The following is a 25,165-nucleotide window of genomic DNA, read 5'->3' on the forward strand; positions in this document are numbered from 1 at the left end:
TTTAGGATGCAGCTGGAGAGAGAGAGAGAGAGGACACCCTCACAACGGACACAGCGGCTCTACGGACCGACACATCCGTCGCGCTTTACGGTGAAACGCGCGACACAGGCCCGCGTCCGCCACCGTAAACCGACACACACAGCGGATCGTTCGCGTCTCGCATGAGGCACACGAGCAGCCAAACCCTTCCAGCGGAAACCGACGAGTGTTTCATGACAGCGATCGAGAAGAAAGCGAGGAGAATCCAGGAATAACGCGCGACTCCGGAGCGACATTATATTCATTCCGAGGTAACGCGTGATCGCCTTCATATGTGTGCGTGTGTGATTGTCAATCTGCCGTTACGGGCGGGTTTTAGACATCATTTTATGTATTGGCACAGGATTGCATTGCTTTCTTCCCTATATTATGTTATATAGTGCTCTAATAGAACAGTATATAATGTCTATCCAAAAACAGGGTGTCGTTGGGTAGAGAAACAGACGTGACACCCCACATAAACCCGTCGGGCGGCTGCACAGGTGCATCTCTCGTGGATTTAAAGGGATTCATAAATCACAGATCGTACTGAACCGCTTAAGTACATTCTATATTCTTATACTTAAACAATTAGACGCATAGTAGGCTAAAAATAACGCGGATAAATGTTGCTTTGAAAGGTTTACGCGTCCCTGATTGATGCGGTTTTGAAATAACAGCGATGATGTTGGTCTTAAAGGGACAGGTCACCTAAAAATGCATACTGAGTCAATATTTACTCATCCTCATGACGTTACAAACCCGTGAACTTTACAGATTTTAATAACGCAAAAGCATTGTATGGAACAGATCGCCAATGATATTCGGCTGAATAATAAATAGCCATAGCCTTGTTCCATACAATGCATTGCGTCACTAAATACTGTAAAGGTCACAGTTGTCATGATGGTGAGTAAATATTGGCAGAATTTGCATTTTTAGGTGAACTGTCCCTTTAAGACTAACATCTCTGTTATTTCAACAACAGGGATGGTGACTGAACAATCAAGGGTAAAAGGATATTTATCCATTCATTCATTCTGAAGCCATACATTTGTGTAAGGAACTGCCATCACTCTCAAAAATTCTATAAATGACATTTTTTAATTTGGGGTGTACTGTTCCTTTAATGTGTGTGCCTTGGGGATTGTGGGGGTCTGATATGTTTTCACATAGCTGATGGGTAACTCAAGAGCTCCCTAGTGAGGGATATTGGCATAATTAGTTGTGATAATGGTACAAGCTCTCAGTGTGGTAATGCTTAGACTTTAAACACTTTAAAAATGGTGTTTAAATGTATTGGACATGTAGGCAGAGAATAATCTCATTGTGTTTTTCTCCCTGCGAGAGTGACAAAGAGGCATCTTACAAACACATTTAGCAGTTCTAATAAAATTGCACTGTACATCAAATCAATAATAACTTTCTGAACAGCATACAAATGCTGAAATGCCCATTTCAGAGACACAGTTATGATGTTACAGGCTTTAGAAATGTTGCAAATGGAATGTAACAGTGTTTTTTATGAGGCTGTGACATCATAATGGGACTGTGTGGTGTCCGTGGTAACAGTGGAACTGTAGAATTGTTTATGTCCTTGGTAAGCATTCCGTCGATTGAGTTAATCAGTGCTGCCTCACGCACTCACACATGCACTTCTAAAAGCATTAAGTCACGTTTGCAGGCTTGAAAGCTTTGGGGGTCAAACCAAGGCTGGGGTTTCTTGACCTTTGCGGGCACACGTTCACAAATATGAAGGACAGCCGACCATCGTCAGTTCATTAAATTGGCCTAAAGAGCAGTCGTTAGCACCTGTCAACACCCACTTCAGTCTAACCAACCAATTAGCAACCAATAATATAAAAATTGCACATCATAAAGACAATATATTCATGTTGCTGGTGCTTATTTTTATTGCCTTTTTTCCAAATCACATATATTAGTCATACTAAATGGGATATCATTCGAAAGTGTAAACACTCAAAATTGATCCTGTAAAAACTGTGTAATCAGACGTTGTGTTATCATAAAAATGGTACTTTAAAACATTTTAGGAGGCTCCTCCCCTTAGTTGGCAGTGTCAAGTGTCATATTATACAATTTTATTTTAAACATATTGCAAATTAAGATCTTCTGAGAGAGTGCTAGGATGTTTTGGTGCATGCAAAAATATTTATTTATTTATTTAGCCAGTAAATTTCCAAATGTGACATTTTTATATTAAAATGTTAAAGTAAAAATACAGTTAAATATAGCTTTTATTGCAGTTGTATTAGTGAAATTAAATTATTAAATATCATAATTTGTGAAAAAACTACTTTTGTCACTTAACTAGATTTTTACTGCATTTTAATTGCATTTAACATATTGACTCTGCTAATCAAGTGTTGTTGTTATTGTTTTCTTTGTATTGTCAAAAGGGCAAAAATCTTTAAGATGTACTTTCTTTGTCTTTTTTTGTAAAACCATAGCAAACACTTCTAGAGAATGGTTTCAAGGTTCAGACAATCCGTGCAATTCCCGAGTCGTTGCCTAATCTTATTTTAGACCTTAAGCCACAGGCCAGTCAACTCAGGAATGTCCTGTGTCGACGGCGTTAGACTCGCTGTCCCCTTGTCTTTTGGGTTGCGCTTTTAAAATGCAGGAGGAGGTACAGCATCACGTGTGTGTGTGCGTGTATGTGTGTGTGTGTGTGTGTGTGTGTGTGTGTGTGAAAGAATGTTATTGCATTCGGGGAGAACGACCGCAGATGATGCACAAACACACAACCCAACATTCAGATGAACAAGAGTCTATTTAACATCACATTCATGCAAAAATGGCAATTTAACAACCTCTTCATGTTCTTCTTTGGCCACATTTTGTCGTTAGATTGTGATTTGAATTGTAGTGTTTATGTCGAGCTGGCTAGTTTGTGGTGTTGTGTTTAGGTGTTGTTCACACTGATAACAGCAGACTCATAAAGGATCACATGGACATCTCAGAGTAACAGGAACAGTGGTTGCTAAGGCGTTGCTAAGCAGTTGTGGTGTTCCGAGCATGTTGCTATGAAGTTACTAAGATCTGAGTAAGTGCCAGGGTGTTTGGAGTGGTTGCTAGGGCACCATGCAGTTGCTAGTGTCATTTGGGTCGTTGCTAGGGTGTTTTGGGTGGCTGCTAGGGCATCGCTATGCAGTTGCTAAGGTCTTCTGGATGTTTTCATATGTATACACTTTCATAAATGGTTGCTAAGGTGATTAAAGTGTTCTAAGCAAGCTGCTATGAAGTTACTAAGGTTATTGGATGGTTGCTGGTGTATTTGGGTAGTTGCTAGGCCATTGTTATGCAGTTGCTAAGGTCCTCTGGATGGTTGCCAGGCTGTTCAAGTGGTAACTAGGGCATTACCATGCACTTGCTTAAATGTTCATAGTGACTTCATAGAAACTTGCTTAAAACACTAGGAACACCTTAGCACCTGCCTAGCAATGCCCTAGCAACCAATCAAACACACTGGCAACCACATGATAATCTTGGTGTTTTAAAACATGCTGTTCAAGTGGTAACTAGGGCATTGCTATGCAGTTGCTAAAGCATTCATATCATTTATAGCATGTTGCTACGAAGTTACTACAATTATTGGATGGCTGCCAGTGGGTCTGTGTGGTTGCTAGGGTACTGCTAAGCAGTTGCTAAGGGGTTCATAGTGTTTATAGCATGTTATGAAGTTAAGATTAATCGGTTGTTGCCAGGGCATTGCTATGCAGTTCTTAAGTTGTTCATAGTGTTTAGAGCATGTTTCTATTAAATTACTAAGATTATTGGATGGTTGCCAGTGTGTTTGGGTGGTTGTTAGGGCACAGCTATGCAGTTGCTAAGGTGTTCAGAGTGTTTTAAGCAAGTTGTAATCTTCTGGATGGTTGCCAGGGTGTTCAGGGTTGTTGCTAGGGTGTTGCTATGCAGTCGCATGTTGCTAAAAAGTTACTAAGGTTCTCTGGGTGTGTAATATGGTGTTCCGTGTGGTTGCTAGGTTACAGTATTGCTATGTGTTCAGAGTGTTTTAAGCACATTGCTATGAAGTTACTAAGATCCTCTGAGAAGTTGCTAGGTCATTGCTATGCAGTTGCTAAGGTGTTCATAGTGTTTAAGATTTATCAGTGGTTGCTAGAGCATTGCTATGCAGTTGCTAAGGTGTTCAGAGTGTTTAAAGCAAGTTGTTATCTTCTGGATGGTTGCCAGGGTGGTGCTGTGAAGTTACTATGTTACTAGTTACTTGCTATGAAGATAATCTGAGAAGTTGCTAGGTCATTGTTATGCAGTTGCTAGGGATGGCTACTAAGGCCTTGATACACATAAAGTGTTTTATTACACTGTCAAACTAGTTTTATGCATCTGTCAAACACACTGTCACAGCTCTCTCTAGTATGTAGTTGACTTTACTCTGAGATACTGTACCTGCACCATCACTTCCATATTTCATCTGGCGTCACCCTACACTTCCTTTAGGCAGGTGATGCAGTACAACAGTTTTTGATCGCATTGTACTCATTAGATTAAGTCTTCTGTCATGTCCGTTTTATGTTTTCGGTCGAGTAGGTGCTCATGAGATTGTCTCATTGTTTCCTGTATAGATTCTGCTGTTGGCCCCTGACCCTGTTGTCATAACAGCAGGCTTGAGTTACTGCACATGAGGGCCATTTAGCTGTTAATGATAACGGATGTACAGGGAGGGACAAGCTGCTACCTGCTGTCTGCCCTACATGGATCACTTTACTTCATATTTAATTAAAACGCTCCTCCAGTGGACCCTATTTATAGCATCTGCCACCACAGTCCACTGGTGGGGCATCCCAGAGTTCTAAACCACTGATCTCAGACCAGTTTGAGGTTTTTATGTGTGCTGTAAGTAAGAGCAGTATTTAAAAAATGTAATAATATCTTTAAATGCCTAATAAAATGACTTTATTGCATTATAGGAGGGGCCGAGTCCAAGTCTGCCATGTAAGCCAATAGTGACATTTCATGCATGACAAAATGTCATAGCATAGCAACTGCATAGCAACGCCTGTGCAGCTACATAAAAAAACCTAGGAACCAGCTACAATACCACCAAAAACACCATTGCAGTCAAATAGCAACATGGTAAAATCACTCTGAATATCATAGTATCCATATAGTAAAGCCTTAGAAAACCACCTAGGTGATGTTACCAACCACTTAGCGGCCAGATAGCAATGCCTTACAACAACCCACAACCACTACAGCAGCCTAGCAATCACATAGCAACATGCTGAAAACTACTTAGAACACCCTAGCAACCACATAACAATGCCCCTAGCAACCACTCAAAACATATTTGCAGTTACATAGTGACATGGTAAAAACACTCAACATCTTAGTATCCACAAAGTAAAGGAAACACACTTAAAACACTTGGAACACCTTAGCAACCCGGTATAGCATAGCAACACTCTTAAAACACTCGCAAAACCTTAGCAACCAAGAAGGAACATATTGACAGTCTTAAAACAGTCGGAACACCTTAGTAACCCAGAAGAATGTAGCAACAGCATAGCAACACACTTAAAACAGTCGTAATACCTTAGCAACTCAGAATAACATAGCAATGACCTTAAAACACTTTGAACTCCTTAGCAACCCAGAAGAACATAGCGACACACTTTAAACACTCTGAACCCCTTAGCAACCCAGAAGAAAATAGCAACAGCGTAGCGACACACTTTAAACACTCTGAACCCCTTAGCAACCCAGAAGAAAATAGCAACAGCGTAGCAACACACTTAAAACAGCCGTAATACCTTAGCAACTCAGAAGAACGTAGCAACAGCATAGCGATGTACTTAGAACAGTCGGAACACCTTAGCAACCAAGAACAACATAGAGAGGCACTTAAAACACTCGGAACACCTTAGCAAATAAGCAGAACATAGCGATGCATTTAAAACACTCGGAACAATTTAGAAACCCAGAAGAACATAGCAACGCAGTTAAAACCCATGAAACACCTTTGCAAATCAGAAGAACATAGCAACTGCGTAGCAACGCTCTGCCGCCCACAACACCCCAGAGGTTGTGTTTAGAGGTGATTCTCTTCTGGAGTTTAATGGTGTTCGGTGATGGGGATCCTGAAACATCTTTGTTGTTGCCATAATCCTTCCTTATCAGTGTGTGTGTGTGTGTGTGTGATGTTTTGACAACACATCTCCAGTGAGCTCAGCCTTCAGATCAGAGATCCATCATCTCTACGTCGGTTGGCTTGTGTGTGTGTGGATAGACAGTCTTTGTACACCCCACCCCCTGTCGTCTCTGCAATCTTGCACCCGCGTCTGGCTGTCTCGGGCCGTGCTGGGCCGTCCTGTGCGGATGCACAAATGCACCATTCATGGCCTGATAAGATCCATGCGTGCAGCTGTGCTCCGGGCCCGGCGCTGACCCTGAAGTGGGCAGAACCAGCAGGCGCTGTAGGTCCAGTAATCACCTGAGAACCATTACAGCGTCTGCTTCTAGATTCAAATAGTAGACATCGGAGACTGTTTTGACCCTGTTTGTTTTAAAACCCAAAATGATCTTCCCTGCTGCCTACATAGATGATGTATAGTTTGCTAAGCTAACAATTAACCAATAAACAAAGCATGGCACATTTTTTAAATCGGCACAAGGACATCAGCACAAAATGGCACACAGCAATAATAATAATTAACGGTTCAGATATAATTACATTAATACATATTACTTACATAAATTACAATAATAAATATGTATTTAGATATTTAGATATTTTAATACAACTCTAAATTTTTATTCATTGTATGTATTTTTATGTAAATTTATACATACAATTATGTAATTTTAGATTTCATTTAATTTACTCTTTAGGAGACAAACTGATAAATATTAAATAAAACACGGAATATGTTCCACTTGTACATAATGTCAGTACAGAGGAGAAAAACAGCATTACATGATGCAGAAAAGCTTTGTTGCTGTCATGCATGCTCAGAATAGCTGACCTGGGGTCAGGTCCTTCTGTAAACACCATTTAATGAAATTCTGTGTTTGTGTGTGTGCTTTAAAGCACTACAGTTTTCACGTTGCTTAGCTGTTTTTGGTCTCCCGCTGTATCAAATGTCTGCTTCGCACCCTGTTGTCACCTTGACCTGTTGCAGATTATAAAAAGCATTTTAATTCAGACCCATCCATGACTCTGAATCCTAGATACAGCTGTCAGGAGATTCTACACCACTTCTATTGGCTTTAAATGAGAGGAGACTTTGTACAGAGAGGACTGTCAGTGGGCATTAAGAGAGCACACTGCAAACACACACTGCTCTTATTAGACCGTCTTCTGTGTGTGTGTGTGTGTGTGTGTGTGTGTTTGAGGGTGTTGGATGTACCACATGTGCTGTAGGTCTGCAATATAAGAGGTACCCAGAGGCAATTCTGTCTGCGTTCTTCTTCTTCCCAGGCTGATTTCAGCCTCCCTGAATGCTTCCCAACCCATAAATCCCTTAGAAGTCTCTGTCCTCAGGCATGAGACGGCTGTCCACATTGCACATGGATGCTATTTTATTACAGGAAGACACCACTGAAGACCCTGTGTAGATCTTTGTATCAGCGTAATCAGTGTGTATCCAGTAGAGAAAGGGTTTGGCTTTCAAAGCGTTAATCTAAATGCTTAGAAAAGCATCACTATTATAATAGAGTAAGATAGTGTTGCCTGCTTTTTCAGCTGCATTGGTTTAGGAAGATCTTTCCCATAATCTATTTTTAAAGCATTGATTTAAAAGTTATAAGCCTTGTTCCAAACCACACTGAAAAAAATAGTGTAGGATGTAGTTTGAATGAAATCAGTTAACTCATAAATTGCTTGTAGATTTCACAAATATTTACTAAGAAATGACAAGAACAGTTTTTGCAGATTTCTGCAGAATTATGGTGCTGCTTTTAAGATTGTTGCAACGGGTTGTTTATTAGTGATCTCCCCTCACCCCCGGAAAACAATTTTGATAGAACGGACCCCCGGAGAAGAGAAAAACCATGGAAAAAACATGAATAGGCTGTTTTTGTTTTGAAGACCTGGCAACCCTGAGTAACACATTAACATTGAATTAAACATAAAATTAAGTAGAAAAAAAGAGTGTACAGTTTTCTGTAAAAAGAAGTGCAACCAGCAGCAAGGTGACAAATTTTGATTTTAAAGTAAATAATCATTTAAAAATAAGACAAAGATACTTGCAGTAACTGCTTTAATGAGGGAAAGAACTACAATCCCATGAAGCACTGTAAATGACAATTGCTTTAAAAACAAAAGATTAATATAAAATGATTAATTTCAAGATGTTAATATGTTTTACATTTATTGCAAAATATGCTCATTATGCATACAAATATTTAAGTAGACTTAAATGATGTCTCAATCATGTCATTTGCAGTGTTTATAGGAGTGGCAGGTACAAAAAAAGGTATTTTGGAGCAATTTGCTTGTTGCAATTCTCTGATTGGTGGAGTTTTTTGTAGAATCGTGGGTAATGTAGTTTTTCACATTCGTTTGACACTATTTAAAGTAATTCAAAGTAATACGGCCTGATTGCTTCAACAGAAGCATATAACATTGATTAACAACCTTGCAGTTGTCTTTAAAGGTTTATCACTTGTTGTTCAAAATCAGTTCCACTACAAACTAGTCTAAGTTCAAACAGGACACTTACAGTAACAGTGCAAATCAATTGATTCAATGCAAGTTATATAAAACGCAAATCTATTTAATCAATCATATTTTGTGTTTTTGGTGGACAACCAAACTGGAGTCACACAAACTTAAGTCTAGAACAAAAATCAAGTGTAAAACCGTCACTGCACTGATACTACCAGAGATTCATTTTGTGATGTGGACAGCTATGAGATTGCCAAGAGACTTGTTAAACTAGTGGAAACCTAACTCTGTTAATATCATTACCAGATCGGCTTCACTGAGAAAGACACACGGGTTGTATGTGAGATTAGGGTGGTGGTGGATTGGAGAATCATTTCTGGGCTCCATCTCAGTGGTGAGGGGCAAAACGGCAGCTTCGGCACGCAACACAGGAGATGGATTTATTAGCCCTGCGGTTGGCATGACAACAGCGCCTGTGGATGGAATAGAAGATTGTTGCTAAATTGTTCCATCTGTTCCATTTTCCAGTTGTAGAATGGAGTTTGCCCTGCATGGGATTTGTGCTCTATTATCTGATAGACGAACATAGATGAAGACAAATGATGAAGCCATGTTATCGTATCAAGCCAGTAAGTAACCCGTGCTCTAGTATTGGATGACAGCGACCGATGGATATGTATGTTCTTATGTGCAGTCAAACAAACACAATCATAAATACAAAACCGTTTCATCACTGAAGTGGTGAAACTATATATTCATTGTCAGCAGAGCGGGGTAGTAACTGTTTACATGTCATCTGGATGCAAAACTTAAGTACTTGTAATTAGATTATATTACATTTTTATAGTCAGATTAGAGTTACTTTTCTAGGGATTACATGATTACATATTCACACAATGGCAGTAAATCATTCATAATTTAATGATTCTCCCTAATTCTTTTTTCTCTTTTAAATGTTCCTTTCTAAAAAAAAATGCTCATACTATTTAGCCTATATTCACAAATGTTGTGTAAATAAATTTGCAATGTATGAAACAAATAATTGCTAAAACACTGGTGATTTATGGCTGAGAAACACCATGTCATCATATCCACTAACTTTCAGTAATATATATATATATACAGTGCCGTGAAAAGGTTTGTGCTCTCTTCCTGTTTTTATTTTTGCATATTTGTCACACTTAAAAGATTCAGATACTTAAAACAATTTTAATATTACACATAGATAATGCAAGTAAATACAAAATGCAGTTTTTAAATGATGGTTTCATTTATTAAGGGAAACAAGCTGTCCAAACATACCTGGCCCTGCGTGAAAAATTAATTGCCCCCTCCTGTTAAATCATGGAAGAACTGTGATTAACTACATTATTTTAGAAAGTTGAGTTCATTTCACTAGCCACACCCAGACCTGATTACTGCCGGACCTGTTGAATCAAGAAATGACTTAAATAGATCCTGTCTGACAAAGTGAAGCATGCCTAAAGAGCAAATTCAAAGCTAAAGAAATTCAAGAACAGATGAGAAACAGAATAGTTGACATGTATCAGTCTGGAAAGGGTTATAAAGCCATCTCTAAGGCTTTGGGACTCCAGCGAACCACGGTCAGAGCCATTATACACAAAAGGAGAAAACTTGGAACAGTGGTGAACCTTCCCAGGAGTGGCCTGCCTACCAAAATTACTCCAAGAGCACAACGACGACTCATCCAGGAGCTCATAAAAGAACCCAGAACAACATCTGAAGAACTGCAGGCCTCACTCGCCTCAATTTAGGTCAGTGTTCATGATTCAACAATAAGAAAGAGACTGGGCAAAAACTGCATCCATGGGAGAGATCCAAGGTGAAAGCCGCCGCTGACCAAAAAGAAGACAAAGGCTCGTCTCACATTTGCCAAAAAAACATATTGATTATCCCCAAGACTTTTGGGCAAATATTCTGTGGACCGATTAGACAAAAGTTGAACTTTTTGGAAGGTTTGTGTCCTGTTACATCTGGCGTAAAACTAACACAGCATTTCATAAAAAGAACATCATACCAACAGTCAAGCATGGTGGAGGTAGTGTGATGGTCTGGGGTCAGGATCTGGACGACTTACCATTATTGATGGAAGCATGAATTCTGTGCTCTATCAGAAAATCCTGAAGGAGAACGTCCGGCCGTCAGTTTGTGACCTTATTTTATGGAGTGATTGGGTTATGGTTTAGGTTTTTTATGCCAAACACACCAGCAAGTCCACCTCTGAATGGCTCAAGAAAAACTAAATTAACCAAGTTAAAATCTGGGTTTAAATCTGATTGAGATGCTGTGGCATGACCTTAAACAGTCCATTCACGCTTGAAAACCCTCCAATGTGGCTGAATTAAAACAATTCTACAAAGAAGAGTGGGCCAGAATTCCTCCACAGCGATGTGAAAGACTCATTGCCAGTTATCACAAATGCTTGATTGCAGTTGTTGATGCAAAGGGTGGCACAAGCAGTTATTAGATTACTTTTACATGTAGGTCCAGGCAGGTTTGGACAGCTTTTTTCCCTTAATAAATCAAATCATCATTTCAAAACTGCATTTTGTATTTACTCGGGTTATCTTTGTGTAATATTAAATTTTGTTTGATGATCTGAACCATTCAAGTGCGACAAATAAGCAAAAAAAAAAAGAAAGAAAAGAAAAATTAAAACAGGAAGGGGGCAAAAACTTTTTCACAGCACAGTATGTATATATATATATATATATATATATGGGGCAAAAATATATATATATACAAAAACTTTTTCACAGCACAGTATGATAACCAGGTTCAAATAAAAATTTTATGTAATTTTTCCACTAGGAATTATTCCGCTGTTAAACACTATTTTTAAAAATAAGCTAAAATAATGTGGGCTAATGTCATGTATATGTATGTATGATCAACAAGCTCAAGTTCACAGTAAGTCTGTTTATAAGATCAAGATCATTTCCCCTATGGAGAAAATTAGATTTTCCTGAATTTTTTAATAATGGGATTTCTGCAACCGTTGTGCTCTGTTGCTGTAATATTATTTTGCTTTACTGAAATAACTAATTTAATGTGAGTTTTATACCAGTGAATTTCCAAGTTGGATTTTAGTTTTATTTCAGTATTGCTGAAGTCTAACCTCAAGCTCGTAGCAGATTTGTCCATGTTAGTGAGCACTTGATGCTTCCTGTCTAGACGGTGTTAATCATCACATTCCAGCTCATACCGGCATCAAAGCTCAAAATTCACTTCATTTTATCTGTATGAAACACTTCCAGTAAACACTATCATTGCAATTGGAAGTTTCACATGTCTTTTTTTTTTTGCATTTTTGTTGCCAGCCACATGCTTTTGTAGTGACAGATAAAGTTAGTCATATTCTAAAACATTCTTATTGGGTACGATATATCCAGAAAAAAAAACAGAAGTTGTATTTTAGACATTAATGTGTATAGGGTAAAATTCTTTATCCAGAATAATTTTTTATCCTACACCTTTTATAGCATCACAACAACATAATTTAGCTCTAATGGCTGGGCAAAGTGAATCAGTCACATGAGAATTTTTTTTCTACATTTTATTGTTGCATAACCTTTAAGATGCAGCAACAGCAGATGGTGTGTTTGGGGGTTCTTTTATCTGTAATGTTTTTAGCACTGATTTAGTGTTGAGATCTAACCGATCTCACCTGCTGCTGTGAACACACACGCTCGTGCTTCTGTAATGCTGTTTGCATTAACTGTCTCACACTGCAGGAATCCGTCAGCCCACAGAAAGCCCATCTGGAATGCAGTATCTCAGAAACAAATCATACAGAGGGTTTGGCGGTACAGGTTCACACTGTGGATAAACAGTGAATTAAATGTGCACAAAATATGCTTCACAATATAATTTGAGACAAAACTAAACAAAGCTGCAAGGCAGTTTAGAAGTCACGTGTGACCACTTGGAGAGGTCTGATCTTGGATCAGTGTTTCTAAACCGCAGCACTCATCAATTAAGGGTTGATTTAGGGTCGGTGAGAAACACTGTCACTGAGTAATCAGAGAGGAGCAGATGTGTCGAGGCCGTCTGCTTCCTTATCTGACTTTTCCCATTGTTCTTCCTTCAGTACGGGAATCGAAATTCAGTGCTTTAGAAGTGGTTCTGAAATTCATCCTGGGACACAATTTGGTCCTAAATCAGTTGGCAGCTTTCTTTTGTTTTGCCCCTTGCCTGAAAAAATCCAGATAAGGCAGTTCTCGCTGTGATCGCATGAGCCTGCCCTCCAACCTTTGTCAGCATTACATTTAGTTTTTGGTATGATTTACTGACGAAGAAAATTTATACTTTTCTGCTGTTATGCTTTTGGAAATGTTGCAGATAAAATTGTTGATAATGTTTTTGGTAGTGAAAACAGAAATTCAAAAGTCGGTTTTAGTATTGTTTGTGGTTGGTGCATGTGTTAGCAAAAAAACATTGCATTGTTTAATGGGTACTTAACGCAGACTGAAAATGTGCTGCTTTGAAAGCTGTTTCTTTGAAAGATTGCACCCATTCCTGCATCTCCTGATCTTTTTTCCCTCACGTTTTTGGCTTTTCTCTCCCTGCCTTGCTCTTTTTATTTCGTCCCATTTCTCTCTTCAAGGTACTCTCTTTTTCCTCCTTTCTGTCTCTCTGGCGTTCTTTCACTCTCTGTGTGTTTGCCAGAGGGAGGTTCACTTCATAGTCTTGGCAGCATTTTGTGTAATAAACTCCACACTAACGCTGGCTCATAAACAAATAAACCCAGGCACTCTGCAACGTAATTTCATAGAATCCTCCCCCGTACTTTCTTTACTCCCCTCCCAAGCCAGCAAAGCAGTCTGTCTGTGCGAAAGGCTCCCAGTCTTTGTAAACTCTCTTCTGGTGTCTCCCATAATTCTGTGTTTGTGTCTGCGATTCCACTCTCGTGTCATGACGTCATTCTGAAAGCTTACAGCTCTTGGTGGACAAAAACAGATGGTTGAACTTTTAGCTGGAAAGGAAACAATGCCTCCTTGGTCCCTTGTTAGCTTTGGGTATTAAGTTATAGAAGACAGGTAAGGATCTAACCGATTATGAAGGTTTACCAACAATTACTATGTTGAGTATTGTGGTTTACATCGACACTGTTATTTTGCCAACTATTAATCCTCTTCTCCCATTTGATTCTAGGGTTTGTGCTGAAGAAAACTATGAAGTCCTCTACTTGCAGCACCTGAAAGAGATTTACATAATCAAGACATGATGGACGAGCCGTACAAAGATTCTGTAGCCATAGACATGGCAAACCCTCAGGAAGAGGTCTGCAATGGTGGATCAGCCACAACTGATGCAGTTGGGAAACTGGAAGGGGAAACCACTCCAATTATTTCACCCGAGACATGGAATGTCAGCTCTCCAACCATCACAAAGCAATCCCTGTCGCCCCTGCTAACGATACAAGCCACCCCAGTGGTGACCCCGGCTGCTGAGTCTCCCAACGGTGTTGCCCTGAAGGTTGCTACAACTGTGCTCCAGCCAATCTGCTTGGGGGAGAGTCCAGTAGTATTGCCAATCCTTGCTGGACCAGCTGCCCCTCAAGTCGGACAATCAGGGGCCACTTCTTACCTGATGACTAGCCAGGGTCCTGTGTCCCTACCTCTGGTCTTGGAACAACAAGTCCTCCAACATTTGAATCATCAATTGCTTCAACAAACGGCAACTTGTCCTGCCCTGCCGCTACAGAACAGCATCCTGTGCCAGAACCCTTCTCTTGCTCTTGGAGCACCTCCAGTCCTGGACCAGAAAGGCACAAGTCCAGTGTTAGATACTAGTCTACTGACTCTTCTTCAGAACCCTAACTTTGCAGCCATCCTGCAGGACCTCTTTCCTGGCCAGGGCAACTCTTCTCCTACTTGCCACCCAGCATCTTCCCCGCAAATTGACCTTGCCTCTGCGTTCCTCCCTCCTCTGCCTCTCTCGCACCCCTACAGCTCTCCACTAGCCCCTCTGGTGCCTCCAGCCACCTTGCTCGTCCCCTATCCCGTTGTGATCCCACTTCCAGTGCCTCTTCCAATCCCAGTGCCAATCCCAGTCCCGGTCTCCACTTGCAAGGACTCCAAGGTAGAGGTAGACGTCCCTAAACCGGCTTGTACTTCAAGCAAAAGCACACAGACTTCACCAAGTGACATCTCCCCTCATTTGACATTTACCAGCAAGGAAATGGCACTAGTCCAACAGTCTCTTCGCTCTTGCTCGTCCCCTGTAGTGACAGACGGAGAAGCGCTAGATTTATCCATAAGGGCACCTCAACCTTTAGTGCATGTTGATGTGTCACAAGGGATCCAGCCATTTCAGCAAGACAATGTCCTTGATTTGTCTATACCTAGTAAAAGAAAGACATGCATCAAGACTTGTAGCACATATGGGTCGCTGGCCCCGGAGCGGGAGAGGGTGTGCCACCTGGGGGACAATGTAAACAGTGGGGCTTTGGCTCTTGGGGTTCTCCGGCCAGTAGACTGCACACCGAAGCTAGACACCAAGCTGCTAAGTGGTTTAGCATCTCTAGAGTTCAGCAGACAGCACAAGTGGGTGGTAGATAGCGGTCATGGTAGGACAGTGGCTGGGGCGGTACATGACTCTGCACTCACCGGAAGTGGTAACATCGAGATCGTCAGCACGTCGCAGACAGCCAAAGTCATTGTGTCGGTCAAAGATGCCATGCCTGCCATTTTCTGCAGCAAGCTCAAAGGATTATCAGGCGTTTCTACAAAAAACTTTTCCATCAAACGTGATGCCAGTCAAGGGGGCTTTGCCGCACTTCCCAGGGTCCCAGGGGATCAGCGAGGAGAATCCAGTGACCCGCTCAAAAAGATCTCTAAAAACAGAGGCATAAAACTGAAGAAAGTAAGCTCCCAGGAGATTCATATACTGCCCATAAAGAAGCAGCGACTGGCTGCATTTCTGCCCAGAAAATAACTCATGCTCTCTTGCTTTCAGAGTGAGAAGGGAAAACCAAGGACATGAGTAATGAAACGGCTACTGAGGTGTAGCTAGGTAAATAACTACTTTAAAAAAAGCTGGTCTGAGAAATTTAACCAGGGTATGATGGTGATATATGCATTCATGGCAGAAATAAAGCCTAAACCTTGTTCTCCAAGCTGTTCAAATGATTTAGACTGATGCTGGCCGCCTCTGGTCTTACGGTTGGCATTTGATCCATTCATTATAAAGGAATCAGACGAAGTCGACAGGAAAATGCTCCAAGTATAAAAGAACCAATCTGAACTGCCTAAACTGCACTACTACTGATATTTTTTAGCATTAACGCCAGAATCAATTCCCTTCCTATGCATTTTGATTTCGGTCACACATCCTCATGAATGATTCATCATGCGTAATCTGCATTGTCATTAATATGCATGAGATCTGATTTGAAACCTGGCCAGCTGTCAGTGAGAAACGCAACGTGTAGCACTGACAAATTCTCCTCTCGCTAATGTGCTGAATTCTTGCTCTCCTCTCACTGTTTACATTTGGAGTGCAAGACGTTTCCCATTTTTGGTCCTAATGAACTGTAGAAGGGAACCGTGAACTTTTGCTTCCCTAATCACTGTATTAATCAGTGGGGCATTGGAGCGGAGCATCCTCTTTGAAGAACAGGAGGGGTAAGCAGTTAGCATGGCAGCCTGATAATGACTTGGCAAAGCCCAGATCTCGGTTTCATTAAGTCTGATGATTGGAGGAAATGGTTGTCAGTAGCAACAAAGCATAGTTTTCATCATCCTCCCTTTGGGGGGCAAAAAGCCTCCCTTCACCCGCCCCAAACCAAATTAAAACTAAATAATCATTGGGGGTTTGTCCCTAATGACAACAAATCTGAGTGAATTGGCTTATAAATGCTGTTTTTATGGCCGTGGGTTCCACTCGGAGTAATTTTTTTTAAGGTTATAGTCAGCCAGCTGTGTGAACACACAAGAAGAGTTTCACTTGCAACAGTGTACAGATTATAATGATCGTAATATACCTTCAGTGTTTTAGATGGTGAATTGCCGACAATGGACGTGAAGAGTTCAAATTTAAACAACTATCCCTCAGCAAGCATTAAGATCAGTTTTCCTTCTCGGGTGAGCCTGGTTTTCTTTATACATGTTACTTGTCATGTTGTGCAAAATTCATCGGTGTATGTTATTCCTTGTTTTTTTTATCTTTGATGAAAATGAAGAACTTGGGTGATGTCAGCAAAGTTGCACAAGCAATTGGCTAATATTAAGGCTATTTAGTCGATGTTTTAAGCTACTGTTGCAGTCTTGCAAATAGGTAATGCAGAAAATTTAATGCCAAGTTTCATTACAGGATAAAAGGTTACGGCGATAATGATAGAATTAGTGGTGTTACCATTTGAATATGTGGAGATGTTCGAGGGTGAACTTGACCTTCAGTCCCAGTCAAAACACCTCTTCAAAAGTGTGTGCTGGTGATTTTTACAATCCATTGCAAACTCCCCTTTAGGTATGGCCTCATTCCCCTGCTTTTCATGATCAAATACATTTCTGATGGATAAAATTAAGTGCCACTTTTTCTAACTTTAAACCATTCATTAAGAGTTTTAATGTGGATTATGAATGTTGCTTTATGGCACAAAATCTGTGTTTTGTTGCTTTCATGTGGCTGGTGGTTTGATTGATAGCATGAGGGCGTGTATTGAACCACAGGTTTCCACCCTCTCATTAACCTACTGATCATCCCAGTTTAGTAATCAACTTATTAAAACCGTGCTACAGCTGACAGACTCCACATCACAAACTCAACGCTGAATCAGTCAAATTAGCCCCATAAGCGCATATATAAAACCCATTTTATTGAAGATTTTTCAAATTGTGATATTTTCATGACTACTAAACAAATTTCTCTCTCATTATTATGTGTGTCTAGATGGTTATAATATATAAATCCTTTACAATTTTAATTTTTACTTTTTTGTGCATTTTTAATAGTAAGAATTTGGATGGAAAATGGTGTTTATGATAAAATATCACAATGCAAAAAAATTCTGATTGGACTGAATTCTATTCATTTTCTTAAAGCAAAATCTAATTTCTTTTAGATCTTTTCATTTTTGGGTGCAGTATGACTTGCTGCCACGTTCTTGACCATTTTTGTGAACTTTACCCAAAATCTCCTTTTAAACAACAGGATTAAAGTCAGTAAATCAAATTTAATTCTATATAAGGTGTTATATTTCATACTTCATGCAAGTTCACCCCAACCGTAAGATCATCTCCACAGCCAAACCAACAGGAGTCTCATTTGGTCACACGTGAAGATTCTGTGTAACATAATTTTTTGTTTTTACTAAGTCAGTACCAAAATGGTGCAGTGGCTCAGAAGAGAAAGAGACTTGTCCTTTATTCCACGTTCAACAGAATCAAAAAGAGCTTCTAGACACACCATCAGTAGTGTCCACAGAAAGAAAGATGAAAGCAAGGCAGGATTTATTTGACATGTCAGTATGAAATGTGCCGTCTCGTGTTTGCGTGTTTGCTTATTGGAATTCTTGCGGAAGGAAAACCAGGAAGGCGTCTTTTATAGTTTACATTGAGCCAGGAAAGGTTTTCATGTAGAACTCTATGAACTTTCTCAAACTATCAGCTTGACAGATTTCCTGCATTTTCAGAGTGCACTCAAGTATTGGGTTTTAGAGTTCACACCAAATACATCTGATGAACTGCTGTGCAATTTTTTTTTTTTTTTTATGTCAGCTCTGAAGTGTGTTTTTAAACTCTAAACCCTTGTCCTTCCTGAGTTTTTGTCTTGTTTTCCAGTACAAATATCTAAACTTTCATAAATCAAGATGTATTCAGTGGATAAGATATATATAGTGACCAGTTAAGAAAAATAAACTTGTTCTCCTTTTAAATAGGTTTATTTTTCTTAACCCACTGGTTGATGTTTTTTTCTTGGTTTAAGCAAAAAGTCACAAACTTTTTCAGAACACAAATTCAATGCATCTTAATTTAAGAATGTTATCATTTGTCATATTTTGCAGTGTAAATCATTTTCCAGCATGTGATACACTATATATTCTCACTCTTCTCAGATCTACACGAAAAACAGTCAGCATGAACACCAGATGAAGTTTATGAATAAACCATGACCGTTTCTATGATGTGAATTAATTTGTGTCAGACGACCCTCTAACTCTTTTATAGGTCCAGAAATTCTAAGTATTTAAGTATGAGTTTGTTTTTTTTATCATGAAGAGCTTTTGTAAACAACCGAATGGGTAAAAGAATGAAACAGAGCCTGGTGATGTTTTAAATTATTTATTTATTATTTGTATCGTTGAAAATGTGTACGTGACGAATTGCATTAGCTTTAAAAAGTTCATGATTAAAAACGTCTCTGGTATCAAGATCGAAGCATGTGTGTGTGTTTTCATAACAAGTATTGATATTCAATTATTGATGAATCTATATGGCACAACATTACGAATACATGTGATTTTTTTTTTTTTTTTTTTTTTTTTCAAAAAGTTCGACAAAGGAACCGAAAAGTCTAAACAATCACATTCACGACTAACTTGAAATGCTACGTTACAAAAGATGGGAAAAATCCTGAGAAGTCTCAAAGTAAAGCAAGGCAATTTGAACATAGCTATTTAAAACGGACGCTTCCTCCCGGTCAAAAGCGCTGGAAGGCAGTACAAGGTACATTAAACAACGAATCCCAAATAAACAGCCCCCCGTAACGTAACGTAACGTATCGTCACGCTTCCCACCTCCATATACAACGTGTTTAGCTTAAAATATTTCTTCTCTAGAAAATTGTACATTCCTGTTTGCTGAGTTTTATGGTTAAACCCATAATACACCATTGACGTCTGATCTATCAATGAAAATGATCAAATATCAACATAAACTTTGAGATAAAGCCGGAGGAAAACATGTTCACATTACATCACATTCCCACTATTTCAGTGATATTTCTACAGCGACGCTTCATCGAAACGAACCAGTTTTGACGACTTTCCCATTCTGGAGTGGCAGACTCGTTCATTTCTCCATCACGTGCTGCATTTCGGTCTCCTGAATACTGTTCTGCGGCTGCTGTAGGCGTCAGGTTAACGTCTAACCCTGGCTCCGCAACACTTCGTAACACAAGTCAATTCAAACATTCCCCAGATAAGAGCTCGACGAGTTTCTGTAACAAAACCGAGGCCAACTCAAACAGCGTTATCTCGAAAGCATTATCTCCTCAGAACGCTCTGGAACATCCAAACTCGAGACTAAACTCAGAGTCAAAAGAGAAAATACATAGCGACGGAGGACAAACACAGTGTACGGAAAACTATATTCGATATACGACAATGAAACTCTTGATACTGAGGTTTTGCAAAGCAGAAGGGTGTTTCACTGACAGTATTTCAGGACTATTTAGGCTTAAATTTAAGATTTATGTGTTTAAATTGCATATAAAGGTTTAGATTTCACAGTTTTAACATTAATAAACAATGTGATGCATATGTGTCAGTCATACATAAATGAAACCGGTCAGATTTCTGTAATATTACTAATAAATTGAATACACAATAACCAGCTTCATGTATTTTAAATATATGTATATATATATATACAGTACAGACCAAAAGTTTGGAAACATTACTATTTTTAATGTTTTTGAAAGAAGTTTCTTCTGCTCATCAAGCCTGCATTTATTTGATCAAAAATACAGAAAAAAGCAGTAAAATTGTGAAATATTATTACAACTTAAAATAATAGTTTTATATTTGAATATACTTTAAAAAAAATAATTTATTCCTGTGATGCAAAGCTGAATTTTCAGCATCATTACTCCAGCCTTCAGTGTCACATGTAACATCCAGTCTATCACATGATCATTTAGAAATCATTCTAATATTCTGATTTATTATGAGTGTTGGAAACAGTTCTGCTGTCTAATATATTTGATGAATAAAAGGTTAAAAAGAACTGCATTTATTCAAAATAAATAAAAAAAATTTCTAATAATTAATATTCTAATAATATATTTTCTTTACTATCACTTTTTATCAATTTAACACATCCTTGCTGAATAAAAGTATTGATTTTATTTAAAGAAAGAAAGAAAAAAAAATACTGACCCCAAATTACTGACCAGTAGTGTATATTGTTATTACAAAATATTTATATTTTAAAAACATAGCTTTTTTTTATTTTTTTACTTTTTATTCATCAAAGTATCCTAAAAAAAAGTATCACATGCTCTGAAAAAATATTAAGCAGCAGAACTGTTTCCAACTTTGATAACGAATCATCATATTAGAATGATTTCTAAAGGATCATGTGATAATGATCCTAAAAATTCAGCTTTGCATCACAGAAATAAATGATAATTTAAAGTATAATAAATTTAAAAACAATTATTTTAAGTTGTAATAATATTTCTCAATATTACATTTTTTTTTTCTGTATTTTTGATCAAATAAACGCAGGCTTGATGAGCAGAAGAAACTTCTTTCAAAAATTAATAATAGTAATGTTTCCAAACTTTTGGTCTGTACTGTATATATATATATATACCCAAATAATTTTGATATCATACATTTGAACTAATTGAGTATTGCTTGTTCCACTCCTAGTCATATTTAACCTTGTTTATACTTTTAAACTGAATAAATTCAATTGTTTTCACAATTAACAATTCATGCTGATTCTAAGCGATTTGAATAAATGCATTTTGAAAATATTTAAATATTCAAATATAACCATGCAATGTTTTTTTTTGGTGAAATATTTTGTGCTTTTTTTTTTTTGTGTGTTTTTTGAAATATATATTTTGTATGAGGTTTATTACTATTATTATTATTTTAATGTTATAACTGTGTACTCCAAAAGGATGGACATTTTATATACAATTTAAATACATAAATGCCAATTTTAGGCCTAATTTTTATTGTTCTGATGTGATTTCCAAACTGGTCCACAATATGCTATTAATATTGTTTTGATGTTTTGAAATAGATGTTCGGAGTGAAAACATTGAAAATAATTTTTTACTTGTGAACACACTTAAATCTAATCTCTAACCAAACAAAAACAAGCAGTTTAAAGGGTCTGTCTGGGCAAAAATAATTTCGCCAGTGTAGCAGAACTGCATGTAAACGAGCAGCGTGAACATTCTACAAAACGTCTCTTTTTGTGCTCGACGGAAACAACTAAGTAGTACGGGTTTGGACTGTAAATAATGACGACTGGACGAACTTTTCTGTTAAGATTATGAAACATGATGTGTTTTGTTTGAACTAAATACACCAATGAGACGCAACTAAAAGCAGGTTTTCAGTGGCTTTAAGTGATTCCAGAAACACCTGTGGGCTAGTATGACGTCACAGGGAGGTAGAGCGATAAATAGCCAACATCAGACTCAAAAACCAGCACTATCGGTGAGCTAATCGGCCCGTAAAGCGTCTGCATCTTTGGGGAGACGAGATGGCAGGAGGTAAGACCCATCCAAACACACCTTGGCTCCCGTTCGCTGGTCGTTCCCAGAGAGCGGCACTAATGTCCCTCACAGTGTGCTCTGGCTGCAGATGAACGTCCAGGTGTGTGTGTTTATGGAGAGCAGCACACGGCGGTTTCCCATCAGCCCCGTCTGGAGCAGCGTGTTCTGTCCGTGTGCTTCACTGCTTGCCCTGCTTGAGTCTCTCGATGTGGTGGCAGAGTTTGAGCGCCGGCCCGAGTTTCAGACCCATGTACTTCATCACCATGTCGCTCCTCAGTAACATCAGAGCTTTACCGTCGATCTCCTGCAGACACAGTTTTACCATAGTTAACTCTTTCTCTTCTGGAGCACAAAACAAGTCTTAAGTCTGTGGGGGATATTTGTAGCAATAGCCAACAATACACTGTATGGGTCAAAATAGTTTTTTCTTTAATGCCAAAAATCATTAGGATATTAAGTTAAGATCATGTTCCATGAAGATATTTTGTAAATGTCCTATCGTAAATATATCAATTAGTAATATGCATTACTAAGAACTTCATTTGAACAACTTTAAAGATGTTTTTCTCAATATTTAGATTTTTTTGCATGCTCAGATTCCAGATTTTCAAATAGTTGTATCTCTGCCAAATATTGTCCGATCATAACAAACCACACATCAATGCTTATTTATTCAACTTTCAGATGATGTATACATCTCATTTTCAAAAAATGTACCCTTAAGCATTCGAAAATAGAATTAGTATGTCCCCAATCATAGTATTTTGAAAAGAGTATGCCAAAGATCCCCAGATAGTCTACTACTTATTTACTTAAAATTGCATTCGAAGTGCAGATGGATGATGTGCATGTGAATTTTGTTAACTGTGATAAGATGATTGACAGTGTAGTTTAAATGGTGACAGAATGTACGTAACTAAGCAACAGAGCGTCTGTTATGACGAAGTAAATAAATCTAAAATGATTCTGTTATCATTTATTCACCATGTTGAAGAATGTTGTGCTCTAAACAGCACTGGACCCCCAGTGACTTTCATTGTATGGATAAAAACACTGAGATATAATAAAATATCATGATAGACCAAGTATCTTCTTTCCACAGAAGAAATGCATCCATTTTTGGGCAAAATTTCCCTTTAAATCATACATTCATTTATTGATGCTGTTAGTTCAATAACAGTTTGACATCTCAGCACTGATTTTTACAATATTTCTGCTAGTGTGTTTATCACATGTTAATGTTAATCACAAAATAATTGAGGGTTAATAAACGCAATAAAAAACAGGTCAGGTATGAATTTGATTTATTTAAATGATAACTTTTAGACTCTGCTTGTTATTTTACTGTGCAACCTACTTAATGCAAAATACAGTCAAACTGGCCTTTTAAAAGCCAGTCAGCAGTAAATATACAATTAAAAAATACATGTATTTTTTTTTTATGTAGTTATAGTATTTACTATTCTTTTATAGTAAATAAACTTTATAATTTTAATATTAAATACTTATTTAAATAAATGTGTGTTTTAAATACCTTCCATTCATATTATATAAACTAAAACTAAACTAAAACAAAAACATTAAGGATCTCAGTTAGCATGCACATAAATCTATACTCAATATTTATTCTAAAACCTCATAAACACCAAACTGTAAACATAGTGACAAGCTATTCATAATTCAAACTGCAAAATAAGTCATTATCCTTTTAAAAAATTTAGTCAGCTGCAAATAAATATTAAATATATTTTAAGTAAATAATTTAAAATGTGTATTTATTATTTCATAGTAAATAAAGTGTTTAATTTTATTATTATACATTAATTAAAAAAAGTATTCACTACCTACCAGATTATATAATTTAAAAAACTAAAAATATGAGCAGTATTTACTTGATATCTATGACAAAAACATTAAGAGAATGCAGCAGAAATATTAAAATGTATTTAATATAATAAACATTCTTTAATGCATATCCAAAATTAATATTAATTATTTATTGATAATATACATTTTATTAATAAAGAATATTTTTACCATTTTTGAGAAAATCTGTATTGAATGACATTTTACTGTCAAAGAGTCAGTAAATAATTTAATTTACTGAAATAAACTGTGTGAATTAACATATTTGCTAAAATTAATCGAGAGAATATTTTAGAAGAGCTTGTGTTTGATTATTGCTCACTTTTTAAGCCTGGGTGTGTGTTTGCGTTTATGCATTTGGATTTGCGTGATTTGCATTGCATTTAAGGTTTTTTTAATTAATTAATTACTAGATGCATTCCCTGGGAACTGAACCCATAACCTAGATGTGAGATTTCACACGATAATCCCAGCATTACTTTCACACTATTTTAATACTAGCACTAAAGAAAGGAGTTCATTTAGTAACGCTGTTGGATGAGTTACTCCTCAACACAGGAACAGCTCTGAGTCTGTCCAGATGGGGTGTGTGTGTGTGTGTGTGTGTGTGTGTGTCTCGCCGGTCAAGTCTAAACACAGATGATACATGTTCCCGCTCTCCCTCGCGCTGCGCTTGATTCATCCCTACATCCCTAAAGAAGGTTGGGAATTCTAAACTCATTTCTGTGTCCTGTACTGCGGTCACGTCACATGACAAAATCGAACGAATCAAGACTCGAGAAGTGAACTAATCATTTCTGTTTCCTGTAGAATTAATATGATGTTGTGCATGCGCGGTCAACGTGGATTGAACGAATCCTCACTGAGTCGACTCGCTGTTACCGAGTCATATTAAAGATTCGTTCAAACTGAAGATCACTTGCGTGGAGGCCACTGACGTGTTTTCTGAAGAGCTCTGCGTGTGGAGCCAGCGCTGTTGGGTCTGCGTCCCGCACAAACTGCATCACTTCCTCTATGGACCAGGAAGACGGGCTCCTGCCGGGGATTCTGGGAAGGTCTGCCGCCGCTGCCGCCGTCTCGGGACCCGTGGTAGAGCTGGCGGCTGAGAGAGAGAGAGAGAGAGAGAGAGAGAGATGTAAACGTGAT

At 38.2% G+C, this 25,165-nt stretch overlaps 2 protein-coding genes across 2 annotated transcripts in view; one reads left to right on the forward strand and one right to left on the reverse strand.

Annotated features, from left to right (window-relative positions):
* The first annotated feature begins 71 nt into the window (after window positions 1-71).
* On the forward strand, window positions 72-19,205 carry LOC109079984 (retinoic acid-induced protein 2-like). The gene is made up of 2 exons (XM_042750240.1): window positions 72-290; window positions 13,844-19,205. The coding sequence occupies exon 2, from the start codon at window positions 13,913-13,915 to the stop codon at window positions 15,626-15,628; it is 1,716 nt and encodes a 571-aa protein (XP_042606174.1). The 5' UTR covers window positions 72-290; window positions 13,844-13,912; the 3' UTR covers window positions 15,629-19,205.
* A 2,275-nt stretch (window positions 19,206-21,480) lies between these two features.
* The window catches only part of LOC109085956 (polycomb protein SCMH1-like), a 31,431-nt gene continuing 27,746 nt past the window's right edge, over window positions 21,481-25,165 (reverse strand). Inside the window, exons 14-15 of the mRNA XM_042750491.1 lie at window positions 24,958-25,121; window positions 21,481-22,457 (exon numbers count right to left, since the gene is read on the reverse strand). Of these exons, the coding sequence (XP_042606425.1) occupies window positions 22,332-22,457; window positions 24,958-25,121 (290 nt within the window). The 3' untranslated portion in view covers window positions 21,481-22,331. The remainder of the gene's footprint in view (window positions 22,458-24,957; window positions 25,122-25,165) is intronic.

The sequence above is a fragment of the Cyprinus carpio genome, chromosome B23 (genome assembly GCF_018340385.1).
Source record: "Cyprinus carpio isolate SPL01 chromosome B23, ASM1834038v1, whole genome shotgun sequence".
NCBI classification, from domain to species: domain Eukaryota; kingdom Metazoa; phylum Chordata; class Actinopteri; order Cypriniformes; family Cyprinidae; genus Cyprinus; species Cyprinus carpio.